A 25,446-nucleotide genomic window follows, 5' to 3' on the forward strand; every position below is an offset into this window, starting at 1 on the left:
TGATTAATCCTTGTGCTATTCAAGGGTGTCTCCTTCTAAAACAATATTTATGCAGAAAGCTGCACATTAAACAGGGCCAATAATACAGACGATGCAAAACCATCTGTTTGGCAGCACTATCAAAAAGGTATAATAACTGTGACAACAGTGCTTTATCAGAGTAAGCCAAACAACAAAATATAATAAAAGTGATCAAGACCAGAGCAAGCACATGATATGTACAGCTTTGTTCATTACCCATCCATCACGCGAAACAAAGTTCCCATCGCGCACCTAAGAAACGCCTACCTTTGCCATTCTTGTTCCCGCGACCTTCAACACCCTCATCTCGAGAGACGCCAGCACCAGCAGTGGCTGGCCATGGCAGAGCTGGGCGGCATGCTTGCCGCTGCCATCATCAAGGTGGTGGCCGAGCAGATTGGCTCTGCGATCGGAAGTCAGATCGTACTGCAGAAGAACTTCAATGAGGACCTCAAGAAGATGAAGATGGCACTGGAGAGCGTTGATGCCGTGCTCGAGGACGCTGAGAGGCGGTCAATAACGGATAAGGTGACGCGTCTGTGGCTGAAGCGGCTTAAGAACTTCATGTATGAGATCTCCGACATGATAGATGAGTTTGAAGCAGACACACAAGCCATCGCCCGGCCGTCACCGCAGAAAGTACGTGCCCCTACGAGAAACCATGTTCTTTAATTTGTTAGCATATGCTACTCTTTTCTTTTCTAGAAACATAACACTGGTATCTGCTGCATATTGGCATATACACCGGGTGCAAAAGCAGTATCTTACTAAGCTCTTGAAACTGCTGGAGGATAGGCTTTATCTTGGCTATGTGGTCGTCCTTAGCATTCCATATCGATCTTCACCAACACTAGGTAGTCAGTCTTCACAATAACATTCCATAGCATTTTCTTTTGGCCCGCATGATGCTGCATGCGGCTCCTCGCCACCACTCCAGTAGGCAGTAGCTCCAGTTCTCCGTACAACATTAAAGGTAACATCGGTGTTAACCATGACAGTTACAGTCGGAGGATCTTGTAAATAAGAGCACGTGACAGTTATATGTTTTAAGGGAATTTCCTATTGGCCAGATGCATGTGTAATACCATACTATATAACTGGCTATTTCACATTGTACTAACTAATCAACTGTTTTGCAGTTTTCCTTCAAAAAATATTTGGCAATAATTATGATCCCTTGTCTCACAATTGGTCCCAAGATTACAATGGCCAATAAGATGAATAAGATGAGGAAGGGTCTGGAGGTGATAACAGGTCAGCACAAGGAATTCAAATTAACTGAATGCACTAATGCCAATGAGCAAACAGTTACTGATGTACAGGAAACATCGTCAAAATTGGAGAGACACATCGTTGGGAGGACCAAGGAGAAAGATAAAATATTGGCTTATTTATCTGAAAGCATGATAAACGAGATCACTGTCCTTCCAATATATGGCATTGGAGGCCTTGGCAAGACAACCTTGGCAAAAATGGTTTACAATAGTCCCCAATTCAAAGAATACTCTCAAGTTTGGGTTTATGTGTCCCAGACATTTGATTTGAAGAAAATTGGTAACTCTATAATATCACAGCTATCAGAGAAAAATAGGGAGATTGCGTACACTGAAAAGCAGATGATAGACAATTACCTTCAAAAGCTCCTTGCCAATAAGAATATTCTGATTGTTTTAGATGACTTGTGGGAAAACAATAAATCTCATTTGGAAGAGTTGTTGGGTATGTTAAAGGTTGGGGAGAGCGGAAAGGTGGTTGTTGTAGTAACCACACGCTATGAAGACATTGCAAAGAAAATTTGTACTATTCAACCTCACAAATTAGCACCACTAAAAGATGACGAGTGCTGGACTATCATAAAGCAAAAGAGTGACTTTGAATCGAGATATGACCAACAAGAGTTGCGGCACATAGGGAAGGACATTGCAAGTAAGTGTCGAGGTGTGGCTTTAGCGGCCCAATCACTTGGACACATGCTGCATTCTCTCCCGTTTGACGAATGGGAGTCGGTGAGAAACAGTGATTTCTGGAATTTATCTGATTCAGAAGATACAAGTTTGACACATGTGCTTCCATCATTGAAGTTAAGCTACAGTGTTATGCCATCGTATTTGAAGATATGTTTTGCCTACTGTGCGATTTTTCCAAAAGGTTACAAGATAGTTAAAGATGATCTGATTCATCAGTGGATTTCAATGGGATTCATCAAGGCAGAGAGCAAGTCATCCACTTGGCAGCTTGGAGAGAAATGCATTAGGCAGCTTCTTGGGCTCTCCTTCCTTGAACATTCAAAGTCAGCACTGGTGAGCTAGTTCATAACTTATACTTGATGGTTTTAATGATTTCTCTGAATTGTTGTAAGGCAACTCACATGATGTATATGTACATCACACACACTGCATGACATTGAAACGACCATGCAACTTACAATATATTTTTATAAAGTTTATTGTGATGATGTATTCCATCATAAAGGTGCATCTCAGTACAACATACTATTTTCCAAATAGCATTTGAAAAGATGCCCACTGTTCATATACCAAAAAAACCTAGCGCAATCCTTGATATTAGAATATTGATGTTGTTTTTCTAAGTGTCTCCCACTGCATGTCCATGGTTCATACACACAAAAAACACACCCCATAGAACATCCCTATACATTAGAATATTGATGTTTTTCTGTGGTATGATACTTAACAAAGGATATCCTGTAATATTATGAAAGTATGCTCGCAGCAAAACAATGTTCAGGTGTAGAGAGAATCTCGTGTAAACATAGCTTCTCAAACCTCTCTTGAGTAGGTGGTACTTTGTGCTTCGCTTTGACTAACTACCAGGATTAATTAGCATTAGAAATAACACCATATATTGCCTGACCTGTGGGTTTAGAGGCATAATGTGGTCAACCTACACAACCATGTGTGTTTTTCTGGACTCTTGCATGCTACATGTCATTTGATTTTAGTATGCCATAAATGTGTTAATACAGAATACGAACTGGAATATTTAAAACTAACATAGCTAAATTATCATTACAGACTATAGGAGTGAATTTCGAAAATGATACATTGTTCACTATGCATGATTTGGTGCACGATCTAGCAAGATTGGTCATGGCCGACGAAATACTTGTCTCTAGCAAACAAGGCAACACTAGGGGAAGCTGCTGCCACTTCGCATTGCTCAATGATTGTCGCAAGCCATTGGAGTCATCCAAGATAAGAGCACTCCGTTTTCTAGGTTGTGAAGAATATAAACTCCATGATGCCGCATTTTCCTCCGCTATATCCTTGCGTGTCTTGGACTTAAGTGAGTGCACTATACATAATTTGGCATACTGTATTGGTGAACTGAAGCAACTGAGATATCTTAATGCTCCAAGAATCCAAGATGCAAAGATTCCGGACAGTATCACCAAGCTCTCAAAATTAATTTACCTAAACCTTCATGGATCTCCTACAATGTTAGCACTACCAGAGTCAATTGGAGAAATTGAGGGTCTACTGTATCTTGATTTGTCAGGTTGTTCTGGAATTGCAAAACTGCCAGAATCATTCAGAAGGCTACAAGAATTGGTGCATCTGGATATGTCAAATTGCTCCTCTGTTGGAGGTATATCGGTGTTCTTGGAGAGCCTCACACAACTAGAGTATTTGAACTTATCATGCTGCCAAAATATTGGAGACATACCGAAAGCTCTGGGAGGCCTATACAAACTGCAGTATTTGAACTTATCAAACAGCTCCTATCTTCAATGTTGTCAAGAAGCAGAATTTTTGGGTGCCCTCACCAAGCTCGTGTATTTGAACTTATCTTCGTGGTATTGTGAACTTCAAAAGCTCCCTGAAGCTTTGGGCAGATTCACTCAACTCAAGTACTTAAACTTATCAGGTTGGCGAGATTTGACGAAATTGCCAAGATTATTTGGGAGTCTAAAACATTTGGTGCATCTTGATTTATCACATTGTTCCATGATTGATCGTCTACATGAAGCTTTAGTTGGTCTTATCAATCTTAAATACTTGAATTTAGAATATACACGCCTCAATTTGCTGCCAGATGATCTGACCAAACTCCGGTATTTAAATCTATCCAATCTAAGAAACATGCAGGAAGATGCCTTTGACAGTCTCATCAACCATATATGCAGTAATCTTTCCGATCTAGAGTATTTGGACTTGTCTGCTAATTATGATATTAAAAGAATACCTGAAAGTATTTGTAGCCTCACAAAGTTGCATACATTGGACCTCTCGAGATGCAATTTGAAGAAGGTACCAGAAAGTATACATACAATTGGTAGTTTCAAGTTTCTTTATTTAAAGGGATGTGACCGTTTTTTCAGAAAGCCTCAACTTGGTGGCAGTACAGTATCATTACCAAAATTTATTGTGCGTGCTGGTGATGATGAATCCGGCAGCAATCTTGTGCTGCTACAACCCACATATCCTGTTGAGCTGCAGATAATTAAACTTGAAAACGTGAAGTCTACAGGAGAGGCACATAATGTAAGATTAATTGAAAAGAAAAGCCTTCAAGACTTGAATCTGGAGTGGACTCGAGGTGTTAAGAGATTTGTGGATGACAAAATGTTGCTAGAAAAACTAGTTCCACCAAGCACATTAAGGAAATTGGAGATATGTGCTTATAATGGTATCAGCTTTCCATCCTGGCTAGCGGGCCAACTACCAAACCTCCAGTTTCTAGTTCTCAGAGATATGGCAAACCTTGAAGAGTGGAACACGTCATACTCCACTAGTGAGGAGCACGTGTTTCAAAAAGTGGAAATACATGGTTGTCCCATGTTAAGGATGAAACCGCATCTGCCTAAATCAAAATCCTGGGTGATAGAACACAGTGATAATGTGTTGACATCATGGGATGAATGCACTGTGTCACACACTAGTGCTTCTTCCTCTTCTTCTCCTGTAACTACTTGGTTGTCGGTTCAATACTGCAAGGTGCCACTGCATCAGTGGAGGTTGCTTCGACACTTCCTTGGACTACCTTCTTTGTCAATTCACAACTGCGGTGATCTAACCGGCTCACCAGAAATTACCCAACGTCTATCCTCTGTGGAGACACTATGCCTAGGAGACAAACACATGGAAGAACTACCGAAATGGTTGGGTGAGCTCAAATCTCTAGAGAATCTAGATATAATAAGTGGCGATGGAGTAGCGGAGTTGAATGAGAACATGAGGCAACTCACAAAGCTACAAGCACTAGAACTGAACTTGTGCAACAACATAACACTGCCGCCTTGGTTAGGCGAATTAACATCTCTCAAGGAACTTAACATAGCTCACAATGGAGTCTTGAGGTCTTTGCCGGCAAGCATACAACAACTCACCAGGCTCCAGGAAATACAAATTATTAACTGCCCTGCACTAGAGCACGTGGCTGTTGAATCAGAGGTCGGAAAGATGAAGCTCAGTCACAACCAAGAAAGGGTATGTGTCCTGCCCACCTCTCTCAAGCGACTTAGTATCAGTTATTGTAATGGTATCAAGTCTTTGCCTCAGGGCATACATCAACTCACAAACCTCCAAGAACTAGACATTTCTAACTGCCATGGACTAGAGCAGTGGTGTGAATTAGAGGAGAACAAGATGAAGCTGGCTCACATAGAAAAGAAGGTATGTGTTCTGTGGCGCTCTTCTTCATACTAATCTTATTTTGCAATCCTTCCTCTTTCTTATTTTCTTGAAGTTCTTTTCTTGATGTTATTAGAATATAATATATTCAGTCTTGCCTTTCTTATTGGGTTCTTTGATGCGGAGATGTCTATTGGATAGTCATGCACTTTTCCCAGTACTTTTCCTTTTGTTAAATAACACCTCAGTTTGCAAAATATGGCAATATCAATTAGACGACTTATATGATTTTTAGAGTACGTCTAGTGATTGTGTGCCACTACCAATGTAGAGATGGACATAGTAACTTTGGGATTTGCAGCACCGGCCAGTGCATTGCACTTGGATCCATTTGTTTGTTGATTTGAACAAAACATTACCTGATGTATAACTCTTATCACTCATATGAACCAGAATCCAAGCTAATCAAATAACTATCATTATTTATTTTGTAGGAATTTTACTGGGGTTAGTGACCTAGACGGCGTACATACAGCCACCAAGTTGCAAAGCAAGACCTGTCAGATTTTGTCCAGAGTAAAGAAAGAAAGAGTTATGGGAAGCAGTGACAGGTTTGCAAGATTCAACCGTATTGATCAAGCCTCTTGGACCTTCCACATGATTGCACAAACGTACGGTTTGGTGTTTCATGATCTTAAACATGTCATGGACACTCGATTTGATCTTAAATGTAGGGTTTAACACTATTTCACAATCACCTTATCTGCAGCATGGAACTGGGGTCTTGAGCCCCCAAATTGATTTCCATGGGGGGCCAGGCTGCACGTCATCATCCTGTACAATTGTCCTCGACTGGTGTTACTTGTAATCCGGGAGAGGAACCGTATTTTGCAAGGTTACTTGGTGCTAACCATACCATGGTCACATGACAGTAGTACAATAACAGTGGTCATCGTCTTACCCGATTGGTCGGCCAGCAGCTCCGCCTACCAAGCGTCTCCGACGAGGCGCGCGTGGCGTGACCTCAATCACCCGCATCCTCTCATACCGGGGATGCATGGAGGAGATAGAATTACGGCAGGCCCCCCGCTTGGAGGAAGTGGGCAGCGGAGGAGTATTCCGGCCGGCCGGCGAGCTGGGCGCCGTGTTCTCTGGGATTTGGGGATCGAGCAGTGAAGAGGACGAGTCTTTTTTTTTCAGCAACAGAGGACCAGCCTATTTTTTTTTTTTTGTTTGAGGGGTACCAGCCTATTGGTATCGGTACCCATTTTGGGCTCGATTTGGTTAAGCGATCCATCTGTTAGGCCCAGCCCACCGCCGACCAATCCAGTTTTTTTTTTTTGCGAATAGACCAGTCCAGTTTAATGACTGGACTGGTTCATCCATCTGAGTGGACCTATTTGAGGGTAGTTATGTTGAAACTGGGATTTACAAACAGATGGGTCAATATTGTTATGAGTGTGGTCACCTCAGTTTCTTTTTTAATACTATTTAATGAGCAGAAGCTTGATGCTAAACCAACACGTGAAATCTGTCAGGGGATCCTATCTCACCATACCTCTTTTTGCTCGTAGTAGAGGGCCTTTTGTGCCTTTTAAAAACCAGTGTTCAGTCATCTAATCTTAGTGGCATCCAAGTGGCATCATCGGCTCCACCAGTACATACAGCCTGCTTTTTTTAAAGCAAATAATGAGGGAGCTGAGGATGTTTCTCTTTTGTTAGAGACATATGCAAAAGCTTCGGGCCAGAGAATAAATAAAGATAAATCCTCCCTTTTCTTCAGTATGGGGTGCCCTAAGGAGGTAAGGGTGAACATTACGAATATTTTGCAAGTCCCAAATGAGAAACCAGATGAAAAATCCATTGGTATGCCCTCAGATGTGGGGAGGAGCTTTCAAATATCTTGAAGATAGATTATGGAGCAGAATAAAAGGTTCAATGGAAAAGCTCCTATCTTCAGCTGGTAAAGAGGTATTACTTAAATCAGTAGCCCAAGCACTGGCAGTTTATTCCATGTCATGTTTTAAACATCCCAGATGTTTATGCCAGCAGTTAACTTTGGTGTTTAAAGCTTTCTCTGGTGGCGTAGTAAGCAAGGACAACATAAACCGTATTGGGTGTCATGGTACTCGATGAGCATGCCAAAATATATGGGAGGCCTGGGCTTTCGAGATTTTGAAATTCTTAATATGTCTCTTCTGGCAAGGCAGGCATGGAGGATACTTTAGAACCCGAGCTCTCTTAGTGGTAGAATCCTCAAAGCGGTATACTTCCCAGATAGTGAGTTCTTGTCAGCAGAGCTGGGTGACCACCTGTCACAGATTTGGAGAGGCATGTTAGAAGGCCATGATACAATGAAGCTAGGCCTAATCAGGTGAGTAGGCAATGGAAATACAACTAACATATGGGATATGAATTGGTTACCACGTAGGGAGAACATGAGGCCTATAGTGGCGCTAGTTGCTGATCCTCCTCAACTACTGTCAGAATTGAGAGACCAAGGAAATGCAAGATGGAACAGTGCATTGGTCGCACAAACTTTTCTTCCATATGATGCAGCGGAAATACTTAAGATTCCTATCTGCACACGAGTAATGGAGGATTTCTGGTCGTGGGCTTCGAGAAGAATGGAATCTTCTCGGTTCAGTCTGCATACAAGATGATCGTGGAAACAAAGAAACGCAGGGAAGATTGTTTGGAGGAGAAGGCAGGATCCTCGAACAATACTGAGAATGAAAAGGCCTGGAAGAAACTATAAGAAAGGTGGCGGTACCATCAAAGATTCAAAAAAATTTGTGGCGTTTGTCAAAAAATTCGCTACCTACTGAAGATGTCCGCAAACACAGGAAAATGTCTCATCATGAGGAGTGTTTTGTGTGTGGGTCCCAAGACTCTTGGTGTCACAGCCTGCTAGCGTGCAATATGGCAAGATGTGTATGGGCCTTTGTAGACCATGATCTTCTCGAACATATGATTGCCACAGCGGAACCTTCGGCACATGCATGTCCTTTTTCCATGATGGAAGTATTGACTCACGAGGAGCTGAAAAAGATGACCGTTACACTTTTGGGCAATATGGTATGCTAGGAGGAAACTTATCCACGAAGGGATAAATCAGAGCCCATATGAAACTCAAAGAATTGTGGCTAGTTTCATTACAGAACTGGAACAGCTAACACCTTTTTTAGAGACAGAGGAGACATCAAAAAGGGTGCAGTCTAATGCGACATTCAGGTGGATCCCTCTTGCCGATGGTTTTATTAAAATAAATTTCAACACGGGTGTTTCGACTGATCAAAATGGGGGCACAACAATAGTGGTATGCAGAGACCGGGATGGTGCTTTTCTGGGCTCGTCCATGTTGGTGATACATGGCTTGGTCGATCCTCTGTCGCTCGAGGCGATTGCTTGTAGGGAGGGACTATCTCTAGTGCAGGATCTTGGGATGCAGTTCATTCAAGATGCATCGGACTGCAAACAAGTGATACAACATACTCATCAAGGAGCAGGGGGGTTATGGAGCTATCATTAAGGAGATCCTGCAAACTTCTTCTACTTTTACTTCATGTAATCTTGATTTTGAGTCTAGAGGGTGGAACTTTGAAGCTCATAGGCTAGCTAGGCTCGATCGGTATTTCTCTTTCGTTTGGGAGACATATTTTGCTGGGCACACCCCATGACCAAATTGTAATTCCAGCAAACATTCTAGTTGATCAACAAAAGCCTAGAAAGCTTTGCTAGAATATCCATCTAGTGAGTTTAATAAGTATTTTTGATCGCCTTGTTAAACTTGTAGCTCGCTTATTAATGAACACAGTCAATTTCTATCATGGCTATGTGTCATTTTAGGACAGTAAAACAGAGCCATTTCCATGCCCAAACATCCTATCAGCATCTTGAGCCATCTGATTTGGTGTTTGGATCATTTTTGGCCATCCAATGATTGTTAATTGCCAGCAGGTTCAAATTTTCAGCTTCATATTAAAACAGAAGCCGTCGAAGCGGACGCTACTCCGGAAGCCGAATTGAAACATATTGGTTCATTGGGCTGTCCGCCGTGTCTCCGTGCTTGTGAAAAAGGGCCCAGATAGTCTACCAGGTCCATCTAACACAATCGCTTTCGTTCATCCCGACCCTTGCTCCTCGCATTCCCTATTTGGTGCTTTAGCCCGATATAGTGCTTTTCTCCAACGGGCGCACACCCCTCTTGCGAGCCGGGCCGGCCATCTATGTTTCTTTTTTCTGTTTTTAACCCGCAAAAAGAGTGTGTGCGCTCTGTGACTCGAAACCCCGACCTTCTGATTGAAACGACATTGCACTAACCAACCATACACCTCACATTATCAAATTCCTTACATCGTTTTACACCTTTTGTTCTTTTCACTTTTCTTTTTCTCCTTTTCGCTTTTTATTTTTTACTTTTCCTTCTTCCTGGTTCGATGAACTTTTTCAAATTCATGATTTTTTTTTCAAAACTACTGAACTTTTTTCAAATTAATAAATTTTTCTACAAGGTCAATGAACTTTTTTTTATTTTTTGATAAACTTTCTTCAAGATCGATGAACTTTTTTCAAAGCCATTGTAATTTGTTTCAAAATCATGGAAATTTTTTCAATCAATATTTTTTTCAAATTTGATGAACTTTTTTCAAATTGATGAACCTTTTTCAAATTCATGAAATATTTAAAAAATCCTTGAACATTTTTTCAAAATCTATGATTTTTTTCAAATTTCTGATTTTCTTTTTAGAATTGATGGATTATTTGAATTCATTCACTTTTGAAAGTTGGTGAACTTTTTTCAGAATCCATGAACATTTTTTAATTTATGAAATTTTCTGATTTTTTGTGATTTTTTTAGACTTTAAAAAGAGTATCAAAAGTCAATGGTTGACCGGTCAACCACGACCAGTCAGCAGCTACCCAGCGATCACTCAACAACAAACGAATGAAGTTCTTTTTCTTCAGCAAATGAGTGAAGCGGCGTGCTTTGGGCCGGCCCAAGTGTGGATGCATGAGCACCCCTTCACGAACGGGCAAACCCTCGCGTTGGGGGGAGCCCAAGATGAGCCGGCCCAGCCGCGCAGGAGGCCGCGACCTGTTTTTTTTTTTTCTATTTTCTGTTCTCATTTTTTGCTATATATTTGTACTTTTCCTTATACATTAAAATATTCTACACACACATTACAAAACACTCTTCGAACAAGTATGAAAAATGTTGAACGAATATTTGAAAAATGTTGAACAAGTATCTGAAAATGTTGAACAAGTATTTGATAATGTTGAATCTATATCTATACCTAATAATAAAGGACGGAATCTTTCATAGTTCTTCATAAGTCATGCATTTATATCCTTTGATTTTTTGTTAATCATAAAGATTGACGATTGAGATTTAAAAGTACATCTACACAACTTTACGTAAAATAAAACATGCACATAACCTATGGAGAATCCCTTTGATTTTTTGTTAATCATAAAGATTGACGATTGACACGTCTATGGAGAATCCCTTCTCCTTTTAGAGTATGATGAGAGTCAAACCCGCCCACAAACACATTGGTTTCCTTTTTGTTTTGAAAATAACACTTATATATATTACAGGTTAAAGTACGGATTGTTTTTCCACTTTTTTCATCCTATTATGATCTTTCGTAAGTCAGCCACGTGTGTGTTCGAATTATTAAACAGAGAAAAAAGAATAAAATAAAGGGCTCAAGCCAAGGATTCGATCGTTGGTCTCTTGTGTGGAGTCACGCGCTGCCAAGCAGTTCACTAAGCTCATGGCTGCGCTTATAAATGGCGCCTGGTCCCTTTTGACCCAAACAGACCTGTGTGTGTGTAAACAAAGAAACAAAAATAAGTGTGTTGGGATTCGACCCCTGACCTCCTAAGTGGATGCTCGCAGTGGCAAGTGGCAACCACCTTTGTTGGCTCCTGCCTGTGATTTCTAAGGGCCCCTGGTTCATTTCGAAAGATAAGACGATTTTTCTTGTGGCGCAAGGATGTTGTCGAGTTCATGTCTTTTTGGCGAGCAAATCAGCTGTAGTATGCTGCGGGCGTGCAGACATAGGGTGTGGTGGTGGCATGGGTATGCAAAGCAGCTACAGTTGTCATGTGTGCAGTGATATGCCTATGGCCCATCAAGGCAGTGTATAACAATCCTATAATCAATATTCTTATATCTGTTCACCCATTAATAGACCCATCTTGCTATCTTGCACACTATTTTCACCGGTTTATACATAATTAAGCCGATCATTAAGAAGGCTAGAGCAATGCGGCAGCCCCGTTGGTTCAAAAAAAGGGATTTATGACATGCATGATAAAGGATAGGCAAAACGAAAAACATAATCACAAGGTGACTCAAAGGATGATGCACACGAAACGCCATTATGATCACTGAGAAGGCTGGAGCAATGAGCCGTTGGTTTAAAAAAATGGGATTCATGACATGCAAGATAAAGATTGTTAAATTCTTGGATCAGTCAAAGGAAAACAACATAAGGTGACTCACAGGATGATCAAGAGTCAAACAGCGGCCAAAATGACATAGAACATACGAACTGATCTATATATCGCGGTGTCGCTCTAGGGACTGGAGGAACTCGCGATTTCCAGGCTCGGTCAGACTCATGAAGCTCGTAATAATGGACGAGCGACGCTCCAAGGTGTTCGAAAAAGGTCGTGCCAATCCAAAGTCTCCCGTTGCAATGCACGGGCAAATGTGCTAGTAATTATTAAAAAATGTTGAATGAGTATTTGAAAAATGTTGAACACGTATTTACAAAATATTGAAATACGTAAATATTGAACAAGTAATTGAAAAATGTTGAATAAGCGTTCGAACAATGTTGAATGTCTATAAAAAAAGTTGATCGCTTATTAAAAAATGTTTTTTGGGACATACGAAAATGTAGAGTGAAAACAAAAACAAAAGAAAAACAATAAATGCAGAAGAAAAAATAAAACCAAACAAAAAAATGGAGAAGAAACAAAATGCAAGAAAACAAAAAGCAAAGAAAAAAAATTCAAGAAAGAATGAAAAAAATGGAGAAAAAAATAAAAGAAACAACAGAAAACAGGAAAAAAAAAACCCGGCTCGAATAGCCTCAAGTAGGACGCGCAGACCTTTTAAGAACAATAGCTTACCTTAAGCACAATAGCTTACCATCAGAGGGACCTAGAAGGAGTGGCTTTTTTTAGCGGTCCTAGGAGGAGTGGCTAGTAAGGCCAACCACTCGCTACTACGTGCTACTGATTATTTACATCGCAGACCTTTTAAACTCAATAGCAGACAGACTATTTATTGCACAAAACGTGTTTTTTGAGATGTGAACCAAAAAATTGATAGTTCACATATTTCAAAAGGAAAGTTCATGAACATGCCGAAAAGCTCATGTATTGAAAAAATGTTCAAACGGTTTGAAAAAATTCACAAATTCAAAGCCATACATGAATTTGAAAAAAGTTCGTGAGTTTGAAAAAAAGTTCATTGATTGTGAAAAAAGTTCATCAATTCTGAAAAAAGTAATTTTTTTTTTGCAAAAAGTTCATCGAATTTGGAAATAAGTATCGATTGTGAAAAAAGTACATCAATTCTGGAAAAAGTTCATCGATTTAAATTTTTTTCATTGAATTTCAAAAATGTTCAACAATTATGAAATAGTTCATCGGATTTGAAAAAAAGTTCATCAATTCCAAAAAAGTTCAGAAATTTAGAGAAAGTTCATTGATTTCAAAAAAATTCACGAAATTTAAGAAAAGTAAAAACAAAAACGACAAGAAAAGGAAAAATAAAAGGACAAGAAAAAAGGAAAAAGAAAAGGAGAATAAAGGAAAGAAGAAGAGGAGGGAAAGGGGGGGGGGGGGTTAACATGTCAGGCATTGTGGTCGGGTGGTTTGTGCTGATTACCGAGTACGTGAGATCCTGGGTTCGATTCTCCTCGGCGTGGGGGAGGGGGAGGGAGAGGGAGGAGCCGGCGCGGATGGGACAAACCCCGTGTATGTATGCCGGGCGCGGGTGATGTCTCTGCTCGTGCTGGTGCGTTGGCGTGTATGGTGTCTCGCCGACGGGCGCGACAGCGGCCGAGCGCCCCAACCTCAACCTCGCGCTGGAGTTGCAGATTGCAGATTATTTGGTATACTACTGAAGAATTAAGTATCTAAAACATTTGTGTCATTCCTTACAGAATTAGCCCAGCCGACATATATGAATTGGCATCAAATATTTAGGTCGAGTAGTGTACTTATATTAAGTTCAACATGTTTTACATTCACCAAAGTGTAGGTAGTTCTCACCATCAGCATCACATGGGACAAGTATAAATACAATCTCTAGTCGAGAATGTAATTTTCATGTTAGTTTGCTACTGATCATGATCATATTTTGTTAGTATTGATATACCTTCATATTAGAATATCTTTCTTATATCAACTATTTGCTTCAGACTGTAACTTAATTGTTGTAGCCATGGGGTAAAAGAAGCAAACAAGCATTTGAATCCATCTAGAACCTCAAAGAGCGTACGACTACGGTGCGGGCAACCCCTTGCAGCGGAATAAAAATGTGCCACTGCAGCCTCCCCCCTTCTACAGTGATGGGATCATGCCTCCAATCTCGACTGACTCATGCGAGGGTGCTGGTGCCCCCCACCCCCACCCCACTTATGCATCAGGAGGTCGCCAAAATATTACCATTTATGTTGCATCTTTAGTTTAGTCGAGACATATGTTCATCTTCTTGTTGAGTAGATTTGATGAGAGACTGATGCTGCTGCGATCATAAGTGCAGGTGATTTCCGTACATGCCCCTGAACCAACTAAATTTGACATTGATTCCGTAGCTTCCTTGGTAAGAATAATGCACACTCATCTTTGGATAGTTTGTATATAGTTAAGTTTGTAATGTACATGACCAAGTGCAATCACATGGCTCACCAAATAGTATTTGCAGTGTCTTGGACTGTTATTTACACACAGAAAAATCATTTGTATTGCTCTAAACACGGTTGCATTTTGGTTATGTATATGTAGTACTTCCACCAATCTTCTTTTCCATACAAATATACAAGGCGCAAGCATTGGGAGTATGAAATGCAGCAACGGTTGATGGAGCTCGTCCAACCAGTGCGGCATTGTAGCTTTCCACATGTCATTGATTAATCGATCTACTTCTTAGCCCCATCAGATAATCCATCCTTCAATTGTATTGCTGATGTCATTACATATATGTAACTGAGAGAAAATAGGACTTTGTGAGGACTTTGTAAGCCCGGTTTAAGGTGTCTGGCTGGGTCGATTTTTTATGACCGTTCAATGACTCGGGCGTTCGCCAGGACGTGTGGGGACGATTTGGGGTGCCCGACTATTCTAAGATCTGCTGGGAAAGAAGTAAAGACCAACACCGGCATGTCTTTAGAGGCCACCTGCTCTAGGTCAGAGGGAGCTAGAGTATCTCAATAGAACTAGTCACGGTGCGGACACATCAACAAAGGTGGGTACCTGACCATTTGTTCAATTTTTCACCATATCGGTCAGCGGGTCCTTGGCAAGTCCAGAGTGTAGTATTGAATACATGCACCAACCAACTCATCCAAAAGTCTAAAATGATAGAGAGAGGTGAGTAATACATTTCAATACCCCCTCACGTCCAGGCTTATTTAATCCTTAGACGTGAGATTTATGTAGGCCGTAGAATGTTTTTTTATACTACATTGGCAGTCTTAAACCTATGACCTCCCAGCTCTGATGCCATACTGAACTAATGCATCAACCAACTCATTCAAAAGTCCGAACTGATAGAAAGAGGCAGATAATATATTTGAACACACAATACTTCCCACAAAGACAGGATGGGAGCAGTTTTGTGCCACAAAGCATGCATACCAGACCAAATAGCATAACTAAAACACATGTCATTTCCAATTTTCTATCAGAGCCAAAAGGGTTGCTGCATGAACAATATCAGCATCAGTGTTTTTATCACCCCAAGACCACCAGTTTGAGATAGACACCATACTAGGAGCATCTCTAAACCCCATGAGTCCAGTGATCACTCTCCAAAGCTCAATCGAAACAACACAATTAAGAAATAAATGCTTGCAGGATTCAGCTTCACAACAAAATAAGCAACTTTGATCAGCTACACATTGCCTTTTGCGTAGATTATCTCTAGTGAGAATCTTATTATTAGCAGGCAACCAAAGAAAGATATGAGCTCTAGCAGGATTCTTCAAACGCCACACTTCAAGAGTGTTAACAGGAAGAATCCCCCTAAATTTGATAATCTTGTAGAAAGATTTAACAGTGTAAATACCTATAGGATCATAGTTCCAAATTAAAGAATCTTCACTATCGACAACTCACGAGTAAAGCATCTCCTAAAGGTAATTTTAAGCTAGACACCGTCCCAAAATTTTCTAATAGTAACATTATGTTCATTAGCAAGGGATAAATATGAAGGAAATATGCCCTAGAGGCAATAATAAAGTTATTATTTATTTCCTTATATCATGATAAATGTTTATTATTCATGCTAGAATTGTATTAACCGGAAACATAATACATATGTGAATACATAGACAAACAGAGTGTCACTAGTATGCCTCTACTTGACTAGCTCGTTGATCAAAGATGGTTATGTTTCCTAGCCATAGACATGAGTTGTCATTTGATTAACGGGATCACATCATTAGGAGAATGATGTGATTGACTTGACCCATTCCGTTAGCTTAGCACACGATCGTTTAGTATGTTGCTAATGCTTTCTTCATGACTTATACATGTTCCTATGACTATGAGATTATGCAACTCCCGTTTACCGGAGGAACACTTTGTGTGCTACCAAACGTCACAACGTAACTGGGTGATTATAAAGGTGCTCTACAGGTGTCTCCAAAGGTACTTGTTGGGTTGGCGTATTTCGAGATTAGGATTTGTCACTCCGATTGTCGGAGAGGTATCTCTGGGCCCTCTCGGTAATGCACATCACTTAAGCCTTGCAAGCATTGCAACTAATGAGTTTTTTGCGAGATGATGTATTACGGAACGAGTAAAGAGACTTGCCGGTAACGAGATTGAACTATGTATTAAGATACCGACGATCGAATCTCGGGCAACTAACATACCGATGACAAAGGGAACAACGTATGTTGTTATGCGGTCTGACCGATAAAGATCTTCGTAGAATATGTGGGAGCCAATATGAGCATCCAGGTTCCGCTATTGGTTATTGACCGGAGACGTGTCTCGGTCATGTCTACATAGTTCTCAAACCCGTAGGGTCCGCACGCTTAACGTTTCGATGACAGTTATATTATGAGTTTATATGTTTTGATGTACCGAAGATTGTTCGGAGTCCCGGATGTGATCACGGACATGACGAGGAGTCTCGAAATGGTCGAGACATAAAGATTGATATATTGGAAGCCTATGTTTGGATATCGGAAGTGTTCCGGGTGAAATCGGGATTTTACCGGAGTACCGGGAGGTTACCGGAACCCCCCGGCAACATAATGGGCCTAGGTGGAAGAGAGGAGAGGCGGCTAGGGCTGAGCCGCGCGCCCCTCCCCCTAGTCCGAATAGGACAAGGAGAAGGGGGCGGCGCCCCCCTTCCTTCTTCTCCCTCTCCTCTTTCCCCCCTCCCAAGTCCTAATCCAACAGGACCCATCATATAGCAACGCATTTTTCCGTATCTAAATGTCCATATATGCGTTGCTAGCGTCTTTACCAACGGTTTTGGATGCGTAGCCTTATCCAGTGTTGCTAGCGCATAATGCAACGGTTATACTTCCGTTGGTAAAAGGAACCGTTGCAAGAGTACAACACATAAAACCGACTTTTACTACACTCATATACGTTGGTGGTTAATGTCGAGGAATTCAAATCTCATCTACAGGATTTCAAATCCCATTGCTTGGCCACAAAGAATTTGCAACGCTTCAGGTGTTTTACATATAAAATGTGAATAATATTTTATATATTTCCAGTAATTAAATTAATGCTCCACATAATGATGATAAGTATGTATATCAAGTCAGAAGAAAAAATATACGCACGACAGGAAGAAATCATATATTGAAAACAACTGTGGGATTACAATAGTTGATATTACAGGAGGAATAACATCCAAATGTGATGCATAACCTGAATATTCTCTTGACAGCAAAACTTAAACTGAAATCATCCATCAACATCCCTACAGCTTAAACTAAAACTTAACCAAGGAACATCATCCAACAGGAAAAGCATCCCTACAACTAAACTAAAACTGAGAACAGCCATCATCGTCTTCATCGTGAACCGGGAACATCATCATCATCATTGCAGTATACTTGCCACGCACCCATATAATCATCCGTATATCTTTTGAATCTACAAACAAAATAACAAAATGAACTGTTAATACACAATGCATTGACATGATGCAAATAGTGATGGGTTGCCCAGCAAATAGGAAACATTACTTCTTACAATGGGTCATTACTTTCGAAACATTGGTTGCCTGCCTAGATTACAACTATTACAAAGAAAAGTTGTGACCTGAAAGTATTCCCTTACAACTCAATATACTACCTCAGGTCACAAAACAAACATAAACAGACTCGGAGAAAAATAAACAGATGTGGTTGTGGCCTAAAAGCAAGCCACTAATAACATAGTACCTACTTAGTTGACGGATTAAAATCATAATAGACACTGCTTGTATGGAACAGTGCAAGCGACATAATGGGAAATTCAGCAATTTACAAACCATGACAGCAAGAGTTCATGAGGGTAATTCAGCAATTTATGAATCAAAGTGGTATGAGCTCAGTGGTCACTTTAGCAATGTACAAATCAAAAAGGCAAGAGCATCTAAGAAGAACATTACTTGCATTTCCGTCTTCGCAAACAGTTAACATATGGAGATCGCAGACAGTTACCAGAACTATGACTACGAACACTGCTGTATCTTGGACAAATCTACTCGCAGCTCCAGCCGTCCGTGATGTCGCCTCCATCTCGGCAGTGCTGGAACGGATGAGTGCGGTGCCTCACATTAAATTACACACAACAATAGGTACACAATTGGTGAGATAGGAGTACATAAATAGTTGAATAAGAGCAGAAAAGAAGGCTGAAAAATGGTTAGAGCTAATCTAAGCAATAAAGGAATAAATAAATAATCACCTCAACGGAAATAGTCTTAGTTGAAGGTAAAACTCAATGATGTACTATGAATGTAGACACTGGCACATTGAAAACCACCGAATGGCATTGAGTATTTCTTTCTTCGGAAACCTGCGCACAAACAAACACTGAGCCTCTATTTAATGAATGACTAATATGATGATTAACAGTGAGCTGCTGCCGGTGTATATGTGCGTGTGCTTGCTGCAAGCTTTAGTATATGAATGTTTGCACATGAACATGCATAAAGCTCAGGTGTGGGTTGCATCTAAGTGGGGTATTGGGATTCAGTTTTTTTTACACTATGATGTACAGCGGTAGTAGATAAGTATCTTTTTTAGATTAGTAGATAAGTACTTGGTATAGATGAATCCTTTGCATTGACTTGACCCAATTGCATATATAATAACTGCATGCTATGAGAGCAGTGGCGGAGCGTGACCAAAACACAACAGGGGGCCAAATCCATCTAAAAACACACAATATGCATGAAAAAGCTACTCATCATAGAACATGTGTAAGCGATAATTTGTAGGGATCCCATAATTATATGACTAAACAATATGTCGTTTCCATTGTTGCTATATATCTAAATCAGGAATTTATAATGCATCAAATTTTCCAGCATTTAACCGATGCAGTGAACATCTATATGAATAAATTATCATCACACCTCGCTTCTCAGTTACTCTCTCCGTTCCAATCAAAAAATAGGACATACACTTTCTGTAGTAAACTAACCAAGCGATTAGCGAGGCAAGCACGAAGCACCAACCAGCAGTGTCCAAGGCGTTTGGTTTCAATCAACAAGGAGCCGCAACCCAGCAAGAGGATTAAGGTCCAGTGCGCACAAGTGCTGGTGCGTCATCCATCCGGCGTGGTGGCTTGCCGGCGTCAGCGGCATGCAGCTCCAAGCCTCCGACCGATAAGAAGGGGATAGACAAGTCGATAAAGAGGAGGAGCCAAGGAGGTCATCAGACGAACGGACGAGTTCGCAATGGTCGGTCGCTCAAATCATGTCAGCGGAGGATGGTTCACAATAGCTGTGCCCTGGTAGTGATCTAGCCCTGCAGGAGCAGTCTATCGGAGCCGTGGAGAATCGGGGATGGACGCTGTTCCTAGACTGCTACTGGGCATTATCTCCTGGGCTGTGCTAAAGTAGTGAATAAACTTTGTATAAAATTCTTTTTGTAATTTTGGAAGGGAGGTCGTGGCCCAGTTTCGCCTCCACTACCCTCCTCCAGTGTATGAGAGGACAATCACATAACCAAATGACAAAGAAAATGTGTACTGTCTTATTTATCAGTGTTCTGAATCATATCAACAGCATCAAAGCAACATCATAGAAGAAACAATGTGGATTATTAATTCACCTGCTCACTAAACACAAAGATGTACGTGCTTTCCCCAACAGGTCCACGTCCACTAGTATTTGCGCTGGACGTGAAAGCCACCATTAGCAAGCTACTACCTCCACCTGAATAACCTGACCATCAGACTCCCAAAAAGTGTGAAATTGCAACAAAAACTTTGATTAGTAACTCATCAAAACTGCAATACAGAGATCTATTAAGACTGGACCCCTCTTTAAATATTGTAACTCTTGTAATAGACTATTTAACATGGGGTCCGCATATAAGAAGTAGTGCTTCTCTACATAAAAAAAATAGAAAGGATTAACGACTCATCTACCAAGGATGGATGAGTTAGCACTTAGCAGCGTATAAGAATTTTTAAAAATTTGATGCTCCATTGATATCTAATAATTACTAATTTAATAGAGTAGCAATCAGTGCATAAATGTAAATCAACGGAGATAGGAAGTCAGTCTATAGGCCTATCAGTGTTCGTCAATGAATTGCACAAGGGTCAAACTTTTTTGACAGGGATTAGCAGCAATAGAATCGGGGGAGGGGGGGGTATACCGAGACGTCTCAGGAGAAGAGAAGAACAGAGGTTAGAGAAAAGGGAAGAGAGAGAGGCCAAAGCCAAGGGAGGGAATTCACTCACCGGACGAGACGACGCCATGGCCACCGGCGCCTGAGCCGACGCCCGAAGCCCTAGCCATCGGGGAAAGGTCGCGGCCGGGTGGGCTTTGGTGGCCGCTACCGCCGGATCTAGCCGCATGGAAGGGCGCCACGGTGTGAGGGGACGTCGGGCTGTGCTTCGCGATGGCGGGATTTGCCGGACATCGCCTGAATCAGCCGCCGCAGGTGGCGCAATGAGGAGTCGCATCAAGAGAGAGAGATGGGATGTGAGAGGGATAAGTGGGTGGGTGGGTGGGTGATGCGGCGGATCCGGTAGCCTCCGGAGCTGCGAGGTGGGAGGAGGGCAGGGGAGGGCCGGCGGCAAGGGGGAGAGGAGGGTGATGAGGCGGTTGGTGGCGGCGACTTGGGAGAGAGGAGGGCATCGGGGGATCTGTTTCTCGCGCATCCCTCTCTCCTTCCCTGTTTTTTTGGTATATGTCCCACGATAGGGTCAAAGAGATGTAAATCTGCATTCTGCAACGCATACGTGCAACCTTTCATATGCGTATCTATTATGAATTTTACAACGTATAGCTAGTTGTAGAATGTGCGTTGCTTTATAAGGGGTATTCTTGTAGTGGTGTGCGTAGGAATTTTTTTGAAATTACTACGTTCCCCAACAAAATATCCCAGAATTGAGTAGCTAGAGTAGAGAGGATCCAGACCACTGGTCCTCCTAGAATCTGATCTTCTGGCCATTGCCAACCTTTCAAGAATAACCAAATTTAGTGGCATTAGCAGCCCAAATAACATCTTACCAGAAAGGGGAAACACCAATTGAAGAACAAGAGAATAGGTTGGGATTATGTGTCCTATATTTAGCATCCACAATCTATTTCAAATTTTACCATCATCTAGGTGGTATCTCTTGACCCAAGTGGCAAGCAAACATATATTCAAATGAGCTATGTTGGTCATAGCAAACCCCCGTAGTCTTTTTTAATCGTTATAAAGAACCCCAAGCAACCAAGTGGTATTTGTGATGACCCTCATAATCATCCCCAAAATAGTGAGCTAGCTGGGAGTTGATCAAAGTAACAACCCATTTAGGGAATTCAATAATTTCCATTAGGTAAGAAAGGAACTTAATAATTCAATGGCAATCGTGCTTGTATATTTTGGTTGTTGCGAGGAATCATGCTCGTATGAACTTTTTGTACACTTCGATGCTCTTTTCATTTCCCTCTGCTTTGCTCTTCAGTTTTTATGTAGCTCGAGACCTATGGTTTGTTTCAATGGAAAACAGCGGGAATCTAAAAGAAATTCAAGACGGATAGGAGGAACACATCTAGACCTACTAATAAAGAGAATAGGCATTCTTGGCCCGTTATTCAATTTTGCAGAGAACCCCCCTAAGTTACTGGTAATGAAGACGCATTCTAATTTTAAGTCAGATGTTCATTTTTGTAGAAAACACCCTGATATTTTTGGTAATCAACCCGCATCCCGGTTTTAAGTCAGATTATCACTTTTCAGGATACCCCTGATAATTGGGTTAATCAACCCGCAGTACATATTAAATGATTTTTTAAAATATCTATATCATTTAAACAGTAAATCCAAATTTAACTTGTTATATATGTAATTTGATTAGAAAAATATGTAGAGTTTGAATATGATGTTATTTAACCATTTAAAAATGCTATTTAGAATGCAACCTTAATCAATAGCATGATCCATCTTTCTTTCATATTGGTGCCGATTCAGATTGGAAATGAACACCTCAACAGAACTGAGATCAGCACTTATTTTCTTGTGATGATGTTCTCGAATCTGAACTTTTTGCAATCAAGGAGGGTATCGTGCTTGCCTTAAATGGAGTGATCTTCCCATCGATGTTAAATCAGATAGTCTCGAGGCTGTGAAGGTGGTGCAAAATGGAGATACTAATAGATCAAAAAATACTTTTTTGGTCAGGAGATTAAGGATTGTCTAGCTGAGCCTAATTCCTGTATTACTCGTATACAACGTAGACAACATTCTGGTAGTCATTTCATGAATACTTTTGGGAGTATTCAAGCTCGAACTGTTGTATAGCTTGCGTCTGGACCAAAGGAAGTCCTTGACATTGTCGTTCGTGATTGTATCGATGAAGGTTGAGTAATAAAATAATTTTCACGCAACAAAGATAGATATATACATTCACTATACCTTACACATACATCTACTTCGTACATGTTGAATAAAATCCATCTGGTGCATCTCTATCAAGTATTTCCACGAGCAGACATAAGGGTATCTCCAATACGGACCCTCAAACCACTCGCATCTGTCCGGACTGTGTTGGTCGGACGCATTTTGGTATCCAATGTGGTACCCCATCCGTCTGTAGATCGGTCCGGACATCCGTTTTCCTGCAAAAGGAAGCCAGGTCCCACCCAAGACCCTCTCCCACGCTATCTCTGCAACGAACAACCCGCTTCTCGCGCAACACGTATGCCGGCCCAGAGCCGCAACAGCCAACACTGATGTCTCATGATGTGATAGGATTTGAGGGCGGTGCTAGACCATATGGGCCACACCGCTTCAATGCAGACCGTCGTCCCGAGAAACGAACTCTGGCTGCTCTGTCGCATTGAAGCGGGCTTTTTTTTGAATTGAGGGGCATGCCCCCGATTTCATTTCATTTCATGAAAGGAAACCAATAAAACAGGTCAAGTATTCTTCAGATCCCATCCAGCCCCCAGATGTCCTACCATGACATCCAAGCATCAGCAACTAGACAACCAAGAGAATAAAGCTTGCAACTAAAAAAAAAACTCCACACTTATAAGAAATGCACACCCAGGTGAGAGGTAACCACACATGGCTCCTCTTCCCCACCCATCGCCACATTGAAGCGGGCTGACCGTCCGTTCTCCTTGCCGCAACTATTTGAGCATGGCGTTGACACCGTCCACATGGCACTCTGCATATCTCCATGTATTGCCGCCGCCCCCCTCTTCCTCCATTCATGGACGATGTGCAAGTCCCGGGCATCGGCACCGGCGGGCGGTTCCGAATCCGGCTATGGATCATGGCTCCACCAGCCTCGCTGTTTGGGGCCCAGCCCGTCACGGATAAGGCCCAATTGGTCCTCGGAACATTGGATAGGAATGACGCTGCCTTTCGCGGGGGTTGATCCTGAGACCAGACGTCACCCCAAAATCGTGCAAGATTGCCATGCAGATTTCCACATCGTTTGGCTCCAGTTTTAGGAACATCATCGCATCATCAACGAAGAAGGAAAGCCGGTGGTTTAGACCTCGTGGAGCTAGCGGCGTGAGGAAGCCGTTAGCCGTGGCGTATTTTAATAGGTGATGGAGGCCTTCCATGACGAGCAGAAAGAGTAGTGGCGAGAGGGAATCACCCTGTCGGTGGCCTTGGCCATTGAAGAGTTTGCGCCCCGGGATGCCATTCACCATAATCTGCGTTGTAGTCATTGATAGTAGTCCACATATATATCCACGAGTTCCATCGCCTACCGAAACCCATTCTTTGTGAGCACTTGAAGCAAGAAGGCCCAATCCACCGTATCAAAAGCCTTGGAAATGTCCAACTTAATCAAGCAAGCCGGAGATTCAAGTGTGTGTAGCTTGCAGGCTGTGGCTTGGACTAGCTAGCATGAAATTATCATGAAGGGTTCAGCCCCTCAGGAAAGCACTTTGGTGTGGTCCGACGAGCAGTGGGAGCTCCGGCGCAACCCTGTTTGCAAGCACCTGGTTTTTCTCGGAAAACCCTATGGTTCTTTATGGATCCTCTTATGCATTATGTTCGATATCAAGGAAAGGCAATTCTTGCATCAAAAGGCACTTTTTTTTTGAAGAAGAAATGGAAATGCTACCTTATCAATTTCTGGCAATATTATTTCTGTTTTTGGACTCAGCCGCGAAGAATCCATATAAACCAATTAGCAAACTCTTGCTTCGATTTTATGGGGTACCTTTCAAGTGTACCAAAAAGTTCTTTGTTAGTAAGGAATCAAATGCTGGAGAATTCATTTCTAATAGATACTCGAATGAAAAAATTCGATACCATAGTCCCCGCTACTCTCCTCATAGGATACTTATCAAAAGCTCAATTTTGTACTGGATCGGGGCATCCTATTAGTAAACCCATTTGGACAGATTTATCAGATTGGGATATTCTTGATCGATTTGGTCGGATATGTAGAAATCTTTTTCATTATCATAGTGGATCTTCGAAAAAACGGACTTTGTATCGACTAAAGTATATACTTCGACTTTCATGCGCTAGAACTTTAGCTCGGAAACATAAAAGCACGGTACGAACTTTTATGCGACTTGATGAGGATACGCGCCATCCCATGAACCAAGCTAACCAGGTGGAAGTCTTGAATCTGTATATAGCCCCTCCTTCTTTGGGATAAGAGTGACAAGAGAACAATTCTAGAGTGGCAAAAACAAAGTTTTCCCTTAATATTTTGAAACAGGTAGACTCCACTTTGCCATCTCCAAACAATCTATCGCAGGTAATGCCACCTATGTTGTTCCAACGTCGATGAAAGCTCACCCGCAAAGAAAAAAATAACGTCGATGAAAGCTAATGTGTGGATGCACGTTTTGGTTGGGCTCGCTGTCCTACTCTCTTCGCCGGCGGTTGGATTATTGAATCAAACAGCTTTAAGAAGA

General features: G+C 41.5%; 2 protein-coding genes across 2 annotated transcripts; both read left to right on the forward strand.

The window, feature by feature from the left end:
- Positions 1–224: 224 nt before the first annotated feature.
- LOC123178773 (putative disease resistance protein RGA1) lies at positions 225–6,800 on the forward strand. The gene is made up of 4 exons (XM_044591498.1): positions 225–660; positions 1,161–2,321; positions 3,057–5,657; positions 6,110–6,800. Exons 1-4 carry the CDS (start codon positions 361–363, stop codon positions 6,125–6,127), a joined length of 4,080 nt encoding a protein of 1,359 aa, XP_044447433.1. The 5' UTR covers positions 225–360; the 3' UTR covers positions 6,128–6,800.
- Positions 6,673–25,184, forward strand: LOC123161465 (maturase K-like). Its single transcript, XM_044579302.1, has 2 exons — positions 6,673–6,787; positions 24,436–25,184. The coding sequence occupies exons 1-2, from the start codon at positions 6,673–6,675 to the stop codon at positions 25,182–25,184; spliced, it is 864 nt and encodes a 287-aa protein (XP_044435237.1).
- The last annotated feature ends 262 nt before the right edge of the window (positions 25,185–25,446 follow it).

Source organism: Triticum aestivum, chromosome 1D (assembly GCF_018294505.1).
Source record: "Triticum aestivum cultivar Chinese Spring chromosome 1D, IWGSC CS RefSeq v2.1, whole genome shotgun sequence".
NCBI lineage: Eukaryota > Viridiplantae > Streptophyta > Magnoliopsida > Poales > Poaceae > Triticum > Triticum aestivum.